This window comes from Beta vulgaris, chromosome 4 (assembly GCF_026745355.1).
Source record: "Beta vulgaris subsp. vulgaris cultivar EL10 chromosome 4, EL10.2, whole genome shotgun sequence".
Classification (NCBI taxonomy): domain Eukaryota; kingdom Viridiplantae; phylum Streptophyta; class Magnoliopsida; order Caryophyllales; family Amaranthaceae; genus Beta; species Beta vulgaris.
The window spans coordinates 26,310,583-26,328,984 of NC_079205.1; the positions used below are offsets into that span (position 1 = coordinate 26,310,583).

At 35.2% G+C, this 18,402-nt stretch overlaps 1 protein-coding gene, 1 long non-coding RNA gene, 2 other non-coding genes and 2 pseudogenes across 9 annotated transcripts in view; 4 read left to right on the forward strand and 2 right to left on the reverse strand.

The window, feature by feature from the left end:
• The window catches only part of LOC104884094 (serine/threonine-protein kinase BLUS1), a 33,948-nt gene extending 32,456 nt beyond the window's left edge, over positions 1-1,492 (reverse strand). For 2 of the 5 annotated variants that reach the window (XM_048637869.2, XM_048637870.2), the window contains exon 1: positions 930-1,491. In XM_048637869.2, the coding sequence (XP_048493826.1) occupies positions 930-1,094 (165 nt within the window). In that variant the 5' untranslated portion in view covers positions 1,095-1,491. Of the gene's footprint in view, positions 1-929 lie in introns of all 5 variants that reach the window. The other 3 variants (XM_048637871.2, XM_048637872.2, XM_010668688.4) reach the window with 3 other exon arrangements.
• A 1,674-nt stretch (positions 1,493-3,166) lies between these two features.
• On the forward strand, positions 3,167-3,285 carry LOC125494263 (5S ribosomal RNA). Its single transcript, XR_007270611.2, has one exon. It is a non-coding gene; the product is annotated as a 5S ribosomal RNA (ribosomal RNA).
• Positions 3,286-3,511: 226 nt separating this feature from the next.
• Positions 3,512-3,630, forward strand: LOC125494274 (5S ribosomal RNA). Its single transcript, XR_007270622.2, has one exon. It is a non-coding gene; the product is annotated as a 5S ribosomal RNA (ribosomal RNA).
• Positions 3,631-3,854: 224 nt separating this feature from the next.
• LOC125494285 (5S ribosomal RNA) lies at positions 3,855-3,973 on the forward strand (annotated as a pseudogene).
• A 229-nt stretch (positions 3,974-4,202) lies between these two features.
• Positions 4,203-4,321, forward strand: LOC125494245 (5S ribosomal RNA; annotated as a pseudogene).
• Positions 4,322-4,669: 348 nt separating this feature from the next.
• Positions 4,670-13,291, reverse strand: LOC104884093 (uncharacterized). 2 transcript variants are annotated; one of them, XR_007270591.2, is made up of 6 exons: positions 12,912-13,291; positions 11,991-12,066; positions 8,754-10,318; positions 7,836-7,911; positions 5,867-6,702; positions 4,670-4,809 (listed from the first exon to the last, which is right to left on the reverse strand). It is a non-coding gene; the product is annotated as an uncharacterized LOC104884093 (long non-coding RNA). The 2 variants fall into 2 exon arrangements; XR_008968998.1 differs by lacking the exon at positions 8,754-10,318.
• Between the last annotated feature and the right edge of the window lie 5,111 nt (positions 13,292-18,402).

Here is an 18,402-nt window from a genome sequence, read left to right on the forward strand (position 1 = left end):
TCTAGAAACCAACTCCGTGACCGTAAGAGTTGCCATTGCTCCACAAACCCAACCACTTCGCTCTAGCCATGGTGTCAAAACAAGGTCGGATCATATTGTATCGTGGGTATCGTAGAGGTTTTCAAATCTATTGAACCAATACTACCCGCATCGTAAAGGTGTTAAAAAAACCGCATTGAGTTCAAGGGATATCTCATCGTATGAGGCGATATTTGGCAGTACAACAACCGCATCATCCCCGCATCACGGTGACTCTTACCACGATCATGACCAAAACCACGTTTTCAAACTATGACTCGCAATGAAGATGAGAGTACTAGAAATAGCGTCATGGCTGTACAGATCCTGGTTATCTTCTTCCAAAAAAGCATTAAATGGTGATACTCAATCTATCTTTTCCTTCACTCAGTGATATACAAGGCTGCCATTAAACTGAATAATAGTACCACAGAACTAGAAGCCTTTAATCTTTAGACTCCATGAGGTGAGCTACCTAGCTAAACTACTATTGTAACTCTCTTCATGTTTACATCCGGTTCTAAATACAAGCAACTGAATCATTTGAACACAGGATACTTTTAGAGAAATCACACTCCGACACATCTATAGAGAAGCAAATAAAGCTGCAGCGTTGCCGATGTCCAGCATTTAGTTAATTCTTATTCTTTCATTTAGTTAATTCCTTGTAAACGATATATTAGGAGTTCCCTCATGAAGAGGGTATCCTAATTCTTCCCCTTTTTTTCTTACCCTTAAAAAATAGAAAACACACGCTCTAGTGAGAAAATACTTGAAAAGAAGCGCATCAAGGACCAAAAAAGTGCACAACAATTAAATTGCAATGGTTACAACAATTGGATCAAAATTAAAATGAAACCATTCGGAATCATATCTGAAAAATGCAGGAGTCGAAGAAGGTAAGCACATACCAGATCATTATTGCACCTCTCAAGATCAAGAACTTTGATTGCAACTACCTCATTTAATGGAATACACAGAGCCCTGTACACAGTAGCACTCACACCTTCCCCAACTTCCTCATACAACTTGTAGTCCTTTGCATCAACGGGGTATTTTTTCTCCAGCACCTCCATTAGTCCTTTCTTATAATGCCATGCTTGTATGCTTTTCACTCCCAGACAGCATAAAAATGAACATGAGCAGGAAAATCGGACTAAAATCTTGAAGCATTTTTTCGCGCAACTCTAAGAGCTTGTGCAAGGCATTGCTCACCAAATAATTGACTGGTATATACGACTATGTTACTTCGAGACCACCGGAATATTGGTAAAGTATCGAGGATTAAGATGAATAATCGGCGCTGAAGAAGGATAAGATCTGAAAATTGGGGGAACAGAATCAAGGAAATGGAGAGTGAAAGGTTGGGGCTTTAGGTCGCCTGAGTGATGCGAGCCCACCGGAATATTAGCCTCCTGCTTGTGCAGCCTGTTTGCAATTTTTATACAATAAATACCCCGGGTGTATTATGCGGTAGGTAAACCAAATATAATGTATAACTATGGATGCAATATTATACTAAGAAGATATTTCTACTTCAGTGGTTTGGCCTGTGATGGCATGGCACACAAGGATGTATAAGTCAAAGGTTCGAGCTTTGTTTTATCATGCTTTGCACTAATTTTTTTGGTTTTAAGTTTTTGTATTGTGTTTTGGGTTCTTCTTTTTTCATATTTTAATTTTTCTTTTGTTTTCATATTGATAATAAATCTCATTTTTTAAATAAAAAAAAAACTAAATCAACGTGAAAGCAGGCTCGGCACATGAAGTAGATGTCAGATTTTCAGCAATTCAATCTGGTGATAAGTTCGGAAGGGTTTCCCTAAGAAGCTGGCTGAGATGTTATGTTCTATGGGCCACTTTCCAGTTTCTAGCTTGCTGGTTGCTATGCAGTGCAGCCCAGTATGCCGAGTAGGTTGAAAGATATGAGCAGATTTTAACCTGAATTTAATAAGGGGCAGTTAACAGAATGAAGGTTGAAAGAAGAACTGCTATATAGGGGTGCACACTAATTTTTTTGGTTTTAAGTTTTTGTATTGTGTTTTGGGTTCTTCTTTTTTCATATTTTAATTTTTCTTTTGTTTTCATATTGATAATAAATCTCATTTTTTTTTTAAAAAAAAAAAAAAATCAACGTGAAAGCAGGCTCGGCACATGAAGTAGATGTCAGATTTTTAGGAATTCAATCTGGTGATAAGTTCGGAAGGGTTTCCCTAAGAAGCTTGCTGGGATATTATGTTCTATGGGCCACTTTCAAGTTTCTAGCTTGCTGGCTACTATGCAATGCAGCCCAGTATGCCGAGTAGGTTGAAAGATATGAGCAGATTTTAACCTGAATTTAATAAGGGGCAGTTAACAGAATGAAGGTTGAAAGAAGAACTGCTATATAGGGGTGCATACTGACGACTTGGTCACATACGTTTTCCAGGAATGAACCCAGCTTGAGCCTCATTTATAACCTCGCTAATAGCCACAGCCATTCTGGCAGTAATGATCTTAGAAACAAGCTTGTACACCAAAGTGCAACAAGCAATTGGTCTGAAATCCCTGGCATAACTTGGATTAATGCACCGGATCCCATCAGAACTCCGCAGTTAAACGTGCTTGGGCGAGAGTTCGTTGTACTAGGATGGGTGACCTACGGGGAAGTCCTCGTGTTGCATCCCTTTTTCTGCACAATTCTTTTTTTTCCCGTTTGGAGCCAATTTTTCTAGAGGGCGGGAGACAACGACGTAGATCTCGAAAAGATAATTGGTTTGAAAAAAAAGATCATTGAAAACGGAGGTCCGAGCGCGAAGTTATGAGCGTTCGAATAATCAGGGGTGAGTGAGGTGTGAAAAACTAGAAGGATGGGTAAGACCATATAAACAAACTAGTAGGATGGGTGACCTCCTGGGAAGTCCTCGTGTTGCACCCCTTTTTTCAGCAAAATTCATTTTTTTTCCCGTTTGAAGCCGATTTTTCTAGAGAGCGGGAGACAACGACGTAGATCTCGAAAAGACAATTGGTTTCAAAAAAAAGATCACTTAAAACGGAGGTCCGAGCGCGAAGTTATGAGCGTTCGAATAATCAGTGTTGAGTGAGGTAAGGTGTGAAGAACTGGAAGGATGGGTAAGGCCATATAAACAAATTCGAACACTGAGTTGACGGGTGCGATCATACCAGCACTAATGCACCGGATCCCATCAGAACTCCGCAGTTAAGCGTGCTTGGGCGAGAGTAGTACTAGGATGGGTGACCTCCTAGGAAGTCCTCGTGTTGCACCCCTTTTTCTGCAAAATTAATTTTTTCCCGTTTGAAGCCAATTTTTCTAGAGGGCGAGAGACAACGACGAAGATCTCGAAAAGATAATTGGTTTAAAAAAAGATCACTGAAAACGGAGGTCCAAGCGCGAAGTTATGAGCGTTCGAATAATCAGGACTGAGTGAGGTGGGGTGTGAATAGTTGGAAGGATGGGTAAGGCCATATAAACAAATTCGAACAGTGAGTTAACGGGTGCGATCATACCAGCACTAATGCACCGGATCCCGTCAGAACTCCACAGTTAAGCGTGCTAGTATTAGAGTAGTACTAGGATGGGTGACCTCCTAGGAAGTCCTTGTGTTGCACCCCTTTTTCTGCACAATTCATTTTTTCCCCGTTTGGAGCCGATTTTTCTAGAGGGCGGGAGACAACGACGTAGATCTCAAAAAGATAATTGGTTTTAAAAAAAAGATCACTGAAAATGGAGGTCTGAGCGCGAAGTTATGAGCGTTCGAATAATTAGGAGTGAGTGAGGTGTAAAGAACTAGAAGGATGGGTAAGGCCATATAAAAAAGTTCGAACATTGAGCTAACGGGTGCGATCATACCATCACTAATGCACCGGATCCCATCAGAACTCAGTAATTAAGCGTGCTTGAACTAGAGTAGTACTAGGATGGGTGACCTCCTGGGAAGTCCTCGTGTTACACCCGTTTTCTTGAAAAATTCATTTTTTTATCCATTTTGAAGCCAATTTTTCTAGAGGACGGGAGACAACGATGTAGATCTCGAAAAGATAATTGGTTTGAAAAAAAAAAAGTTCATTGAAAACGGAGGTCCGAGAGCAAAGTTATGAGCGTTTGAATAATCAAGGGTGAGTGAGGTGTGAAGAACTGGAAGCATGGGTAAGGCCATATAAATAAATTCGAACAGTGAGTTAACAGGTTCGATCATACCATCACTAATGCATCGGAGCCCATCAGAACTCAATAGTTAAGTGTGCTTGGGTGAGAATAGTACTAGGATGGGTGACCTCCTAGGAAGTCCTCGTGTTGCATCCGTTTTCTGCAGAATTCATTTTTTTCGTATTTGAAGTCGATTTTTCTAGAGGGCGAGCAACAACAACGTAGATCTCGATAAATTATTTAGTTTGAAAAAAAGATCACTGAAAACGGAGGTCTGAGCGCAAAATTATGAGCGTATGAATAATCACGGGTGATTGAAAAACTGGAAGGATGTGTAAGACTGTAACACCACAAAACTTTGGTTTCAAAACTTATAAAAATTCACTGTTCATTAAAACATCTGACCAAACTCTTAGGGTATTACTGCCGCATCTATTGTGAAAAATAAATGCAAGGCTAGTTATTAAAAATAAAAATTCAACTTACAAACCAGATAATCAAAAATAAACCAAACTAAGTTGTCTAATTTAAACCAAACCAAAACTAAACAATCTCAAATAACAGTACTATAATATTTATTAAACTAGGTGAACTTAAAAACTACAAAATCCACTCATTCCTGCAACGTAGTCCCTTTCACCAACCTGCACAATATAAATAGGAAAAGTGCAAAGAAAAACAAAAACACAAAAATTAGCGAAAGCTAAGTAATTACAACTCCATCCCGTAAAATAATAATAATAATAATAATAATAATAGTTGTATTTTGAAAATAATTTTTATAGCATAATACAGACAAGTATAACGTAATACAGACAAGTATAACATAATACAGACAAGTATACAATATATTTAACCATTTCAATTATTTCAAGTTTATATGAGTCATACAACAACAAATTTAATTATTAGAAGGGAATTGAACGTCAGTAGGCCGGGACTAATCCCGTTAACCACCTACTTCAACACGGGTCGTCACCCAGATAAATTAAGAATAATGGCCAATATCGTTTTGCAGAACGTCCCTAGTGTGCACACTCCTCACTAATCTAATGGGTATCCGCAATGCGCACCAATAGTATTAGGTGGAATAAATTCAAGTACTGTTCATCACCTATGGAGGATCCAAGTCCACAGGATAATTCCCTCAATAATATTTCCACTTTATGTGATTAATATATTTTAATAGTAATGACACATCAAGTATCACATTAACATTAACAAGAACATCTTCAGTTCAATAAATATTTTTCACAACTTAACAACTTAATTATAATAATCAACGTCCATAATTCATAGTAACAATACATCCCTCATTAGAGCCTCATTAGCGCCTCATTAGCGCCTCATAGAGTCACAATATCAACTTATAATATCGTTCGTAACATCATTAACTCACTAGTTTTACCCATTAAGTTACATTATCAAAATTAGTATAATTTTTAGCATGATGGTTACATATGTATATTATAAATTCGAAGGTAATAACAAAATACTAGTAGATACATATGTATTATACGCAGGGACAGTAGTACTAAAATTTATTGATAATAATAATTTTAGTCATAACAAGTACTAATACTATTTATGTCCCATAATATACATCTAACATAAACATAAAATCACGTAAACCACATGTATTACACATAACACATACAATTCCTAACGGGATTGTAGTTGTTGATGGACATTGTGAATTACCTCGAACGCGTCCCAAGTATAGCAATATCAACTAAACGTCGCCTTCTACGAAATTTTCGTCTACAACAAATAATATTACCTAAAGTTAGTCACTTAATATAATATCCCGAAAATAATTAACCAAGGTTACAAAATTAGTAGTAACTAACAAAGCTAAATAACCAAGGTTGAAAAGAAATAAAAAAACTTTTACTTGAAACAAAAAAAAACGTGACACTCACATATTGAAAGAAAAAAAATTGTGAAAAAATTTCATGTGACAGCAAGTCACAAACCCACGTGAACTTGCTGCACATGTATGTACAACTTTTCCTTTTTTTTGTTTTAAAAAAATATCAAAAAGTGTACCAATTTAAGGAGCAAAGCTCCTTTTGCAACCTGCACAAACGAGAACCAGAAGAAAGAGAGGAAAGAAGAAAGAGAAAGAAGAAGAAAGAGATAGAAGAAAGAAGAAGAAGACCGGCGCCGGACTCCGGCCAAGTCATCGGAGTCGCGGTGTCGGGTTTTAAAAATATTTTTTTTCTGGTTGAAACTGTAACACCCCCGCCGACCCGAACCCTTCCTTATTCGATAAAACTTGGGTTTTGCGGGAAAATAAATCCACGAGGGTTCGACTCGGCGGGTGGTGCTACCGCCGCAATTATCTCCTTGGAAATAAATGCAAGGCTAAGTTACAACACACCAACTAAAATTCATTAACCATTACAACTAAGTAAATTATTCATTAAACATCACTAATTAATTAAGTGTTTAGAGTTCCAGCGGAAGCTAATCATATGCTAAGTGAATGACAACTCTAAATGATCTCCCTTTTGTTCCCCCGCTCGATCACCCACCTGCACAAATACATTGAAAAGAGACAAGAAAGACGAGCTCCCAAAAATTAGAAAAATTGAGTAATTCCAACTCCATCCCGTAAAATACTTAAGTTGAAAATACTTTGTAAAATAGTAGATTAATAGTTTTGGAAGTCATAGCACATATACACATATACACTGAATAATCATATCATTAATTCAATTTATCCAGTTATTCAAGGAGAGGAAAGAGAATGCCAATAAGCCGGGGCGAACGCCTATAACCAATTACTTCAACATAGTAGGCCGGGACGAACCCCTGTAACCACCTACTTCAACATAGTAGGCCGGACGAACCCCTGTAACCACCTACTTCTAGGCCGGGGCAAACGCCTGTAACCACCTACGAATAACATAATGGCTATAATAAAAGAGTCCCTAGTGTGCGCACCCCTTCTACTTGGATCACAACAAGATAGAAGAAAGACAGTAATAGAATAATCAGCATAGTAACCAGAGAACCTGTAAGGGGCCGCTGAACCACTCATACAGGGCAACCTGTTCATCATTTCCCTCCGACATTTCACTTTACGTGATTAACATCTTTTAATTCACGTCAATTCATCACATAAATCACGTACACATTTACGTCATCTCATAAATCATGTACACATTTACGTCGTCTTGTTCAATCCAGCGTGAACATATTCAATCCATCATAATCTCAATCCATTCATAGAGATTTCAATAACTCATTTCATATTCACAACCATCACTTCAGATTCATAATCATTTCATTATCACAAGTTCTTATCAAATCCAACTTTCATAAATCTCGATATTAATAACAATAATATTATTCATGAATAAAGTAATAGTAACAATAATAATCATAATAATAATAATCATAATAATATAATCATAACATTATTAAATGACATTAAGCAATTTTAATAATATTATAATAAACATCGTTGTCCTATCGTACATCGTCCATCGTCATAATTCATAAATCATAATCAGAATCCAGAGTCGTTGTCCCTTTTGTTATTCATACTCATAATCTACATTAAGTCGATAATTCATAATTATAAATTTTATAAGCACATAATCACGTAATCAATTCGTTTTACGCTAACGGGGTCTATGTTTAGATGGACATCGGAGATTACCTCGTGACGCGTTCCCAAAAGTTAAGTTCACGAACGTATTAGCGCTCCTTGTATTCCTCGTCTACGAAATCGGAGTCTACAATATTAACCAGATCTAAGTTAGTTCCTAAATAACTCCGTTTTTATAAAATATACAATTTAAATAATTCGAATAACTTAAAGAAATTCTTTATTATTTTAAGCGAGTTTATGAATCAAAGTTTACGGTTTTCAAATTATTTTAGAAATCATTTTAAGTACTTAAAGATTACTTCAACTTAATTTTATTAACTTTAACCAATTTATTTTAAACATGAAAAACTTACTTTATTTCACTCGTTATTTCATTTTAGGAAAATTAGAAAACTTTTATCAAGTTTATAAAAGATTAACAAAATACACTAACTTAATTAATGTAGCTAGTTTAAGAAATTATGAGTTTTAGTTTCAAAATAAAATAAAATAAAGGTAAACAAATAAAACCAATTAAACAAAAGGAAAAGGAAAGGAGTTTCAAAAGAGAAAATTCAGTTTCTCAAACTGAGAAACACAAGAGGCGAAATAGGAGGAGAGAGAAGGCAGAGGAGCGAAACAGGGGAGAGAAGGAAATCGGTGCTGGTGGTTCGGTTCGCCGGCGAGGCTCAGGCGCCGCGAAAAAGAAGGAGGTGGTTCTAGAGTGGTGGCTGGCGGGTGGCGACGTGCTGCAGGGGACGCAGCAGATGCGCGAAGGAAAGGAAGGCTGGCGGTTGGTGGTACTGTGGTGGTCTGCGAAACGGTGGATTAGGCGGTTTCAGGGGACGGGATTCAGATGGTTGGGGTGGTCGGAGTTTTTCCGGCGGAGGAAGAAAAACAGAGGAGATGTGAATTGAAATTTTTATTTTTAACTTTCAAGATAAAATTAAGAAATTTAAGGAAGAAGATAAAGGGAATTGAAGCAACCTTTTGAGTTGTTTTGCTTGGGAAATCAAATGAGAATGAAGTCAGTATTTATAGGAGGAAATTTTCGGTTAGCATCCAATGGTGGATGGTGAGGTGTAGCCTTTGCAAAATTTCTTGGTTTGTGTGCTTTGTATTAGATGAATGAGAAGGGAGAGGAGGGAGGTTAAGATTTTCTTGGTTTGTGAACTTGAATTGGACGAAAGAGGAGGAAGGAGGTGCTGAAAATTTTGGTTCTTGAGCCCAGAACCGGACGAAGGAAGAAGGAGATGATGAAGATGAGTCACGCTCATCTTCTTTCTTTCTCTTTTTTTTTGTTTTAATTTTTTTCTTTTTGGCTACAGAGCATATGGACTATGGACTTGGACTTGAATTTGGGCTCCGGTGCACTTTCCCACCAAGTATCAGCGTCCTCGTGCAAGTAAAAGGTCGCTTGGTCTACTTTCTAGGCCTCAGGCGTACTCGTGGCCGTGAAAATCTTTTCGAAGTCTCTTATCCAATTTTCGAGAAGTAATGGATTTTCTCTACCAACAAAGGTTAGTGGTTTCAAGGTGAAAATCTTTTTCGCCATTGCAGCTTGCGGATCATCTCCATAGTGGTTGTTGAGCTGGTTTTGAAAAACTAAGCCAAAGTTTTGAGCTAGTTGCTCGAGAGTCCTAAGTCGTGTTGCAACTTGTTCAGGAGTTTCGGCCATTTGGTTTTCTTGTCTCCTTACTCTAGATCGTGTATAAAAGTATTGCATAAGCTATCTGTATTATTCCCATTGGTGTTCCCACCATTCACATTGATCCTTAAATAAGGCTTAATTCACATAAATGCATAATCAAAGCTCATTTGATTCATTCACTTTTGCACACAGTATATTCAGGTCATATACCAAAATTTCATCATTTCATTCACTCCAAGAGTATCATGCACATTGCATTCATCACATAAGAGTCATCTTAGGTTTCATAACTAAGAAATACTAGCATCACAAAGCAAATAAGTTAACACTAACGTTAATAAATCTACTACGGGTTTAGATTCCGAGTGGTTAAGGCTAGCAAAGGTCGAAGGTTTTACTCTTCATCCTCGGACGGGTCTTCTTCCTCATCTTTGTTTTCATTTTCTCCAGGGTTTTCAACTAGTGAGACGGGGCTTCTTTCTATTTTTTCATTGTTACTGTAGTCGGGTTCATCGTCATCGGAGGTTCCGTAGTCATTAAGCCACTTAGCTCTGGCATCGAGCATTCTTTTCTCCAGGTAACTCAACGTGAGATACCACTTCCCTTTCCATGTGTAGCGCTCATAGTTTGGCCTTCCATTTTTTAGAATGTCAGAGTATTCGTTCTTGATTTCGGCATAAGGGTCGTTGTTAGGGAGAGTGTGAATTAAGACATTGGCTTGCTTAGGTGGCGTGAGGTGATCCGAATACCCGTGACCTTCATTAAGGTGATAACACTTCATGATTAAACATAACTTATAAATGTAAGTTGAAATCGACTCTCCTGCCCTCATCCTTAGAAGGTAAGGTCCTTGACGTGCTGTTCTGGTGCATTGCCTGGCTGTCATACGTGTCCTGGCCATCTAATAAAATATAAACAATTAATAAGTACCTTTAACGAGTACTTTCACACATGCACACATAACCATTTGTACCCATACTAGATCCTTAAGTCATATTTTAATCCTAATTTCGTTTCTCCTAAGTATTTTATTATCTTGACCTCCTAAACAAATTTTAAGTTTAACCTATTAGATTCATTTTCCTTAATTTCTACATTTTGATAATTTCAATCTTTCCCTAATTAATCTAAACTCTGCTCTAATACCACTATGTAACACCCTCGTCGACCCAAACCCTTCCTTATTCAATAAAACTCGGGTTTTGGGGGAAAATAAATCCACGAGGGTTCGACTCGATGGGTGGTGCTACCGCCGCAATTATCTCCTTGGAAATAAATGCAAGGCTAAGTTACAACACACCAACTCAAATTCATTAATCATTACAACTAAGTAAATTCTTCATTAAACATTACTAATTAATTAAGTGTTCAGAGTTCTAGTGGAAGATAATCATATGCTAAGTGGATGACAACTCTAAATGATCTCCCTTTTGTTCCCCCGCTCGATCACCCACCTGCACAAATAGATTGAAAAGAGACAAGAGAGACAAGCTCCCAAAAATCAGAAAAAATGAGTAATTCCAACTCCATCCCGTAAAATACTTAAGTTGAAAATACTTTGTAAAATAGTAGATTAATAGTTTTGGAAGTCATAGCACATATACACATATAAACTGAATAATCATATCATTAATTCAATTTATCCAGTTATTCAAGGAGAGGAAAGAGAACGCCAGTAAGCCGGGGCGAACCCCTGTAACCACTTACTTCAACATAGTTGGCCGGGGCGAACCCCTGTAACCACCTACTTCAACATAGTAGGCCGGGCGAACCCCTGTAACCACTACTCGTAGGCCGGGGCGAACCCCTGTAACCACCTACGAATATCATAATGGCCATAATAACAGAGTCCCTAGTGTGCACACCCCTTCTACTTGGATCGCAACAAGATAGAAGGAAGACAATAACAGAATAATCAGCATAGTAACCAGAGAACCTGTAAGGGGTCGCTGAACCACTCATACAGGGCAACCTGTTCATCATTTCCCTCCGATATTTCACTTTACGTGATTAACATCTTTTAATTCACGTCAATTCATCACATAAATCACGTACACATTTACGTCATCTCATAAATCACGTACACATTTACGTCATCTTGTTCAATCCAGCGTGAACATATAGAGATTTCAATAACTCATTTCATATTCACAACCATCACTTCAGATTCATAATCATTTCATTATCACAAGTTTTTATCAAATCCAACTTTCATAAAATCTCGATATTAATAACAATAATAATATTCATGAATAAAGTAATAATAACAATAATAATCATAATAATAATAGTAATAATAATAATAATCATAATAATATAATCATAACATTATTAAATGACATTAAGTGATTTTAATAATATTATAATAAACATTGTTGTCCTATCGTACATCGTCCATCGTCATAATTCATAAATCATAATCAGAATCCAGAGTCGTTGTCTATTTTGTTATTTGTACTCATAATCCGCATTAAGTCGATAATTCATAATTATAAATTTTATAAGCACATAATCACGAAATGAATTCGTTTTAAGCTAACGGGATCTATGTTTAGATGAACATCGGAGATTACCTCGTGACGCGTGCCCAAAAGTTAAGTTCACGAACGTATTAGCGCTCCTGGTATTCCTCGTCTAAGAAATCGGAGTCTACAATATTAACCAGATCTAAGTTAGTTCTTAAATAACCCCGTTTTTATAAAATATACGATTTAAATAATCCGAATAACTTAAAGAAATTCTTCATTATTTTAAGCGAGTTTATGAATCAAAGTTTACGGTTTTCAAATTATTTTAGAAATCGTTTTAAGTACTTAAAGATTACTTCAACTTAATTTTATTAACTTTAACCAGTTATTTTAAACATGAAAAACTTACTTTATATCACTCGTTATTTCATTTTAGGAAAATTAGAAAACTTTTATCAAGTTTATAAAAGATTAACAAAATATACTAACTTAATTAATGTAGCTAGTTTAGGAAATTATGAGTTTTAGTTTCAAAAAAAATAAAAATAAATAAAGGTAAACAAATAAAACTAATTAAACAAAAGGAAAAGGAAAGGAGTTTTAAAAGAGGAAAATCATTTTCTCAAACTGAGAAACACAAGAGGCGAAATAGGAGGAGGGAGAAGGCAGAGGAGCGAAACAGGGGAGAGAAGGAAATCGGTGCTGGTGGTTCGGTTCGCCGGCGAGGCTCAGGCACCGCGAAAAAGAAGGAGGTGGTTCGAGAGTGGTGGCTGGCGGGTGGCGACGTGCTGCAGGGGACGCAGCAGATGCGCGAAGGAAAGGAAGGCTGCCGGTTGGTGGTACTGTGGTGGTCTGCGAAACGGTGGATTAGGCGGTTTCAGGCGACGGGATTCAGATGGTTGGGGTGGTCGGAGTTTTTCCGGCGGAGGAAGAAAAAACTGAGGAGATGTGAATTGAAATTTTTATTTTAATTTTCAAGATAAAAATCAGAAATTTAAGGAAGAAGAGAAAGGAAATTGAAGCAACCTTTTGAGTTGTTTTGCTTGGGAAATCAAATGAGAATGAAGTCAGTATTTATAAGAGGAAATTTTCGGTTAGCATCCAATGGTGGATGGTGAGGTGTAGCCTTTGCAAAATTTCTTGGTTTGAGTGCTTTGTATTAGATGAAGGAGAAGGGAGAGGAGGGAGGTGAAGATTTTCTTGGTTTGTGAGCTTGAACTGGACGAAAGAGGAGGAAGGAGGTGCTGAAAATTTTGGTTCTTGAGCCCAGAACCGGACGAAGGAAGAAGGAGATGATGAAGATGAGTCACGCTCATCTTCTTTCTTTTTCTCTTTTTTTTTATGTTTTATTCTTTTCTTTTTGGCTACAAGGATATGGACTATGGACTTGGACTTGAATTGGGGCTTTGGATGGATGGACAATTAGAATAAGGGTGCTCATAACAACTATAAAAGGAATATTTATTTAATTAGAAATAGTAAAATGAATAATAAACAAGTAAATGATTTATTTTTAAACTTTCTTAAATAAATCGAAATGAAGTAAGATCATTATTTTAATAAACATAGTTATCAAATAAAATCGCTTATCATAAAATAAGTTTTGAGTGAAAATAATATTAGACCTTAAATAATAAAATAACTTCTGAATATTCGGGGTATTACAGAAACCTTCTAAACACAACAATGGTGATTCTAGATCTGAAATTTAGAACTTACCAAAAAGATGAAGAGAGTGTATTACGTGGAGATTTTTGGGTGTTTAGGGTATATATATATGTATGAATTTAGGGTTTCACTAAAAGATAAGTATTTAAAGAAAAATTAATCCTTTTCCAAAACCAGCTGAAGTTATAATTTTAGAATCTTTTCTCTCTATCTTTCTTTTTGAACGAAAAATCTGATTTTAAAAAAAAATTCTGATTTCGAAAATTATTTTTTTAAAAGATAAAAATCTGATTTAATAAATAAAAAACAGTTTCATAAAAATCTGATTTATAATGATTTTACTTTATTTTTCAGAATTTTATATTTATAAAATCTTATTATAACAAAATAAATTTTATAAAAATAGTTATAAAAACTTGGGATATTACATCTTCTCCCCCTTAAAAGAAAGTTCGTCCTCGAACTCTATTGTTATCGCTCGCCACTAATATGTAAACAAAAAGTTAGTATCACATTCTATCCCCTTTAAAGAGTTTCGTCCCCGAAACTCAAGTGTACCTGCTGAAAAAGTTCGAGATATCGGTTTTTCATATCATCTTCGACTTTCCATGTAGCCTCTTCAGAAGTTTGACTTGATCATAACACCTTGACTAATTTTACCGCCTTGTTCCAGGTACTTCTCGTTTTGGTATCAAGGATCCTAACTGGGCGTTGCTCAAAAGATAAGGTATCATCTAGTGCAATGGTTTCAGGTTGAATGAGATGTGTAGGATCATGGACATATTTTCGAAGTTGAAACACATGAAAGACGTTATGGACATTAGCTAACTCCATTGGTAAGGCTAATCTATAAGCTACTTCCCCAATTCGCTCCAAGATCTCATATGGTCCAATATAACGCGGACTCAACTTTCCTTTCCTACCAAATCTCATGACCCCTTTTGTTGGTGACACTTATAGCAAAGCCTTCTCCCCAACCTCAAATTCCATCTCCCTTCTATTCTGATTTGCATAAGGCACCAAAATTGAATTTGTTAAGCTTTTGGTATTAAATCCTAGTCAAAAATTTCAGAAGACCAAAAAAAAAAAAAAAATTATTTTTAGAGGCCATATATTCCTACGGGATTTATGGTGATTGGAGGGAGTTTTGATTTCCTATAACTTCCAAATTTATGATGGAGGTTACAAATCTTGGTTTAATCTCCTAATTTATGGTGAAGGTTACAAACTATTTAATTTTTGAAATTAAGTACTACCTATTCTACTCTTATAAATATCCATACCTTAAGCCATTTTTCACAAAAACTTTGAAGAATCCATACTCTCTTACTTCAAAGTTCTTCTTTCTCTTCCTATCTATTCTAGTTTTATATTTCTTATTCAAGTTTCAATTTTCTTTGGTTTAAGAAAAATGTTTTCATATGTCTTACTCAAAAATATTATGCTCATGATAGGTCATTCATGTTTAAATTCATGATTAAGTTCATGTGGTAAATTGCTTAGTGGTTGGTTATGAGAAAGCTCAAGTATAAAAATAAGTGAAGATACTAGTATACTTTTGTGCAAGATCAAGGTACATTATGTAGCTAGATCTTTTGAAATATGGTTTTATGTGATAAAGTTATTTATTATTTAATGGTTGGATTGGTTTAGAAATTTGGTTTAAAATGGTTACAATATTTTATTATTCACTCTTGGAAGTGAAAAGAAGGATGATTTTATCAATCATTTTTATATAGAAGTTTTGTTATCCTTTTTGGAAAATTAGATTATTTTTACAATGAAAGGTTGATTGTTTTTTATGAACTTTGAATGTTCAAAAAGTTGTTTGTGAGGAAAGGAGGTTTATTCATGACTTACAAGTCATATTATTATTATTTCCGCTTGATTAATATCAAGAGATTCAAAGTCCACTTGTCGGCAATTATAGTTACCCCTTGATATAGCTCCGTGATGGGATGACTAGCTTGGGGGGTGTGCACACTTAGCAAAATAGAAGGGGAGATAAGAAGAGGAATTGTTTTCAGGATTTTTTTTAATCCAAGTTTTTTGGAAAGAGTTTGTTCTTAAAAGGTTATTCTTGAATTATTATTCAAGTGTTTGGAAATAGTTTGTTCTTAAAAGGTTATTCTTGAATTATTATTCAAGCGTTTGGAAAGAGCTTGTTCTTAAAGAGGTTATTCTTGAATTATTATTCAAGTGTTTGGAAAGAGTTTGTTCTTAAAAGGTTATTCTTAAATTATTATTAAGTGTTTGAAATTAGTGAATTCTTAAAGAGTTATTCTTGAATTATTGGTGATGGAGTTTTCGAAACGAAAAATTATTACGAACTAACAAATGTGTTACTTATCTAGTACATTTCATACTCAATTTTATACTGACGCATATTTCCTTTTTCCTATTTGGCTTTGCCCTGTTTACCTTTTTGGTAAGCAGTTTTGCAGGTGATTTTGGATGTGCATGGGAGCATACTAGGAAGGGGATCTTCACCTAGATTAGAGTGTTTCATTTATTTTGAGTATTGAGACAATATTACTTTTATTAATAAAGAAGTATTATTATTTTTGGTTAAAGTCTTCCGCTGCAAGTTATTTTGGTTAGTTAGTAGTTGGTTGCAGAAAGCGTGTTAGTCACGTGGCGGTAATACTCCTAAATTACTCAAATATTATTTACTAAATTATTTATTTAAAAGTGAGTAATTTAGGGGTGTTACAAAGTGGTATCAGATTTTCAGGTCTTGAAAAGATAAAAGTTAAACATTGGAATTGATGGGTACGTAGACATAAGATGGGTACATAGAGTTTCCCATTTGCATTCTAAATTGTTTTTGTTAAGTTTTATTGTTTTCTTTTAACGATTTGTATAGATGCATCTTACTAGTGCCACAAAAAGGTATATATATATATATATATATATATATATATATATATATATATATATATATATAATATATATATATATATATATATATATATATATATATATATATATATATATATATATATATATATTATATATATATATAATTTGGAAAGATGAAGGGTGTAGATATGTTGGGGTGATAAGCCCTGTCTAGGATTAGGAAGGCTCTCCCCGATGTTGTGGGTAACTTTATTACCTGGGAGCTATAATCACCTTGACTATTGTATTTTTTGAAATCAAGTACACTTTAAAGATTTTGAAATAAATATTTTAAGCCATAGTGGTGCATTTAGTACAAATCTTGGACCATATAATTTTTTTAGTTAACATATATTAGTATTACTTTTATGATGTTATTATAATATTTCAATTCTTTTTGCTTTTATATGATTATTGTTGGAAGTTGTGGGAAAAGTTTATGTTATTCCCTATGTATGGGATAAGCAAGGAGTCATGCTACATTGACGAGCAAATAGTAGTACTATGTGTATTTTTTTAACCTCTCGAAAATACTCAGGCTAGTCTGATTATATGGCCATTGATGAGCTGGAGAATATTACAAAGACAAACTACGTACCAAAATTGAAGTCTTCAGTAACCTAGACATAAATAGTTTTGGCCATGAAGCGACCTAATTGTCTTAAGAATATTTTGATACACTCAAATATTCTAGTAGTTGTTATGTATAAGGCATAATATTTGGCCATGATATATGAAGTATGTGATTGCTATGTTTTGAACTAGTTATACTTACATGCTTATTGAATTGTTTGGTAGTTACACAACTATTCTATGAATGTTAGTTGAAATTTATCCTCAAACACCCTTATATCTAGCAGAATGACATAAAGAAGGAGTATGAGTTCTATGGTTAGTAGGCTAGCAAAGATAGCTGAAAACATCATTCAGGTGATAGATAATCAAGAAATCAAGTAGAGTGAAAAGTTTTCGTGAGGTATTTAAGAGGGTAACAACAATCAGACATCCGAATTATCATGGGAAAGAAGACCCAATTGGTTTAGAAAACTGAATCCGAGAATTTGATAAGCTTTTTGATGCTATAGTGTACCCTGAAAAACCTTAGGGTTAATAATGTTGTTTATTATTTGAGAGATGAGGCAGACCTATGGTGGAAACAAAGAAAAAGTGATCTTTTAGAGGATCCGAACTTTAGGTAGAACGAGTTTAAAGAGGCCTTGAGGACTAAGTTTTATCCTTCGTATAAAAGGAAGCAAAAGGCTATGGAGTTTACCAATCTGAGGATGGGGAGTATGTCTGTTAGTGAGTACTATAGCAAATTTCTGGAGTTAATGAGGTTCGCACCTGAGATAGTACCATATGAGACTTTCAACTCCCAAAGGTTTGAGCAAGGGTTAACCTTAACTGTCCAAAGTAAGTTGAGATGTGTTGACCCTTGAGTTTTGAAGATGACCTAACCACAAAAGACATAGTATATTTTATTTATGTTGTTGCAAGGTAATTCATGCTCGAGCTAAGAGAATACTTGATTGAAGATTGAAGCGGAGAATTAATCAAGATCGAAGTAAAGATGTTCGAGAGATGAAGAATCAAGCATGGAATGAAGATTAGAATACATTAGGGTATTTATTAATCTTCATGTTAAGGTTGAGTAAAAGCTTTATTAAGTTCGTGGTGAATTCTCAAAGGAACTTGGTTCTGTTCCCTTGAAAAGGAACAACCCTGGCACTATAGGAACAAGGTTAGAGAACAAGACTTAAAACTAATTTAGGAACTCCTAAGTGACTCTAATATTGTGCGCCTAAGTGAAATTTGTGCCCAATATAGTTGTTAGAGTTTTTAGGGATATTTTGACTAAGATCCACTATTTTAGAAATTTAGTTTAAGTTTGTTAGGAAAAGATTTTAAAAGATTTTCTGATTTTAATCTAACTGATTTTCAAATCTTA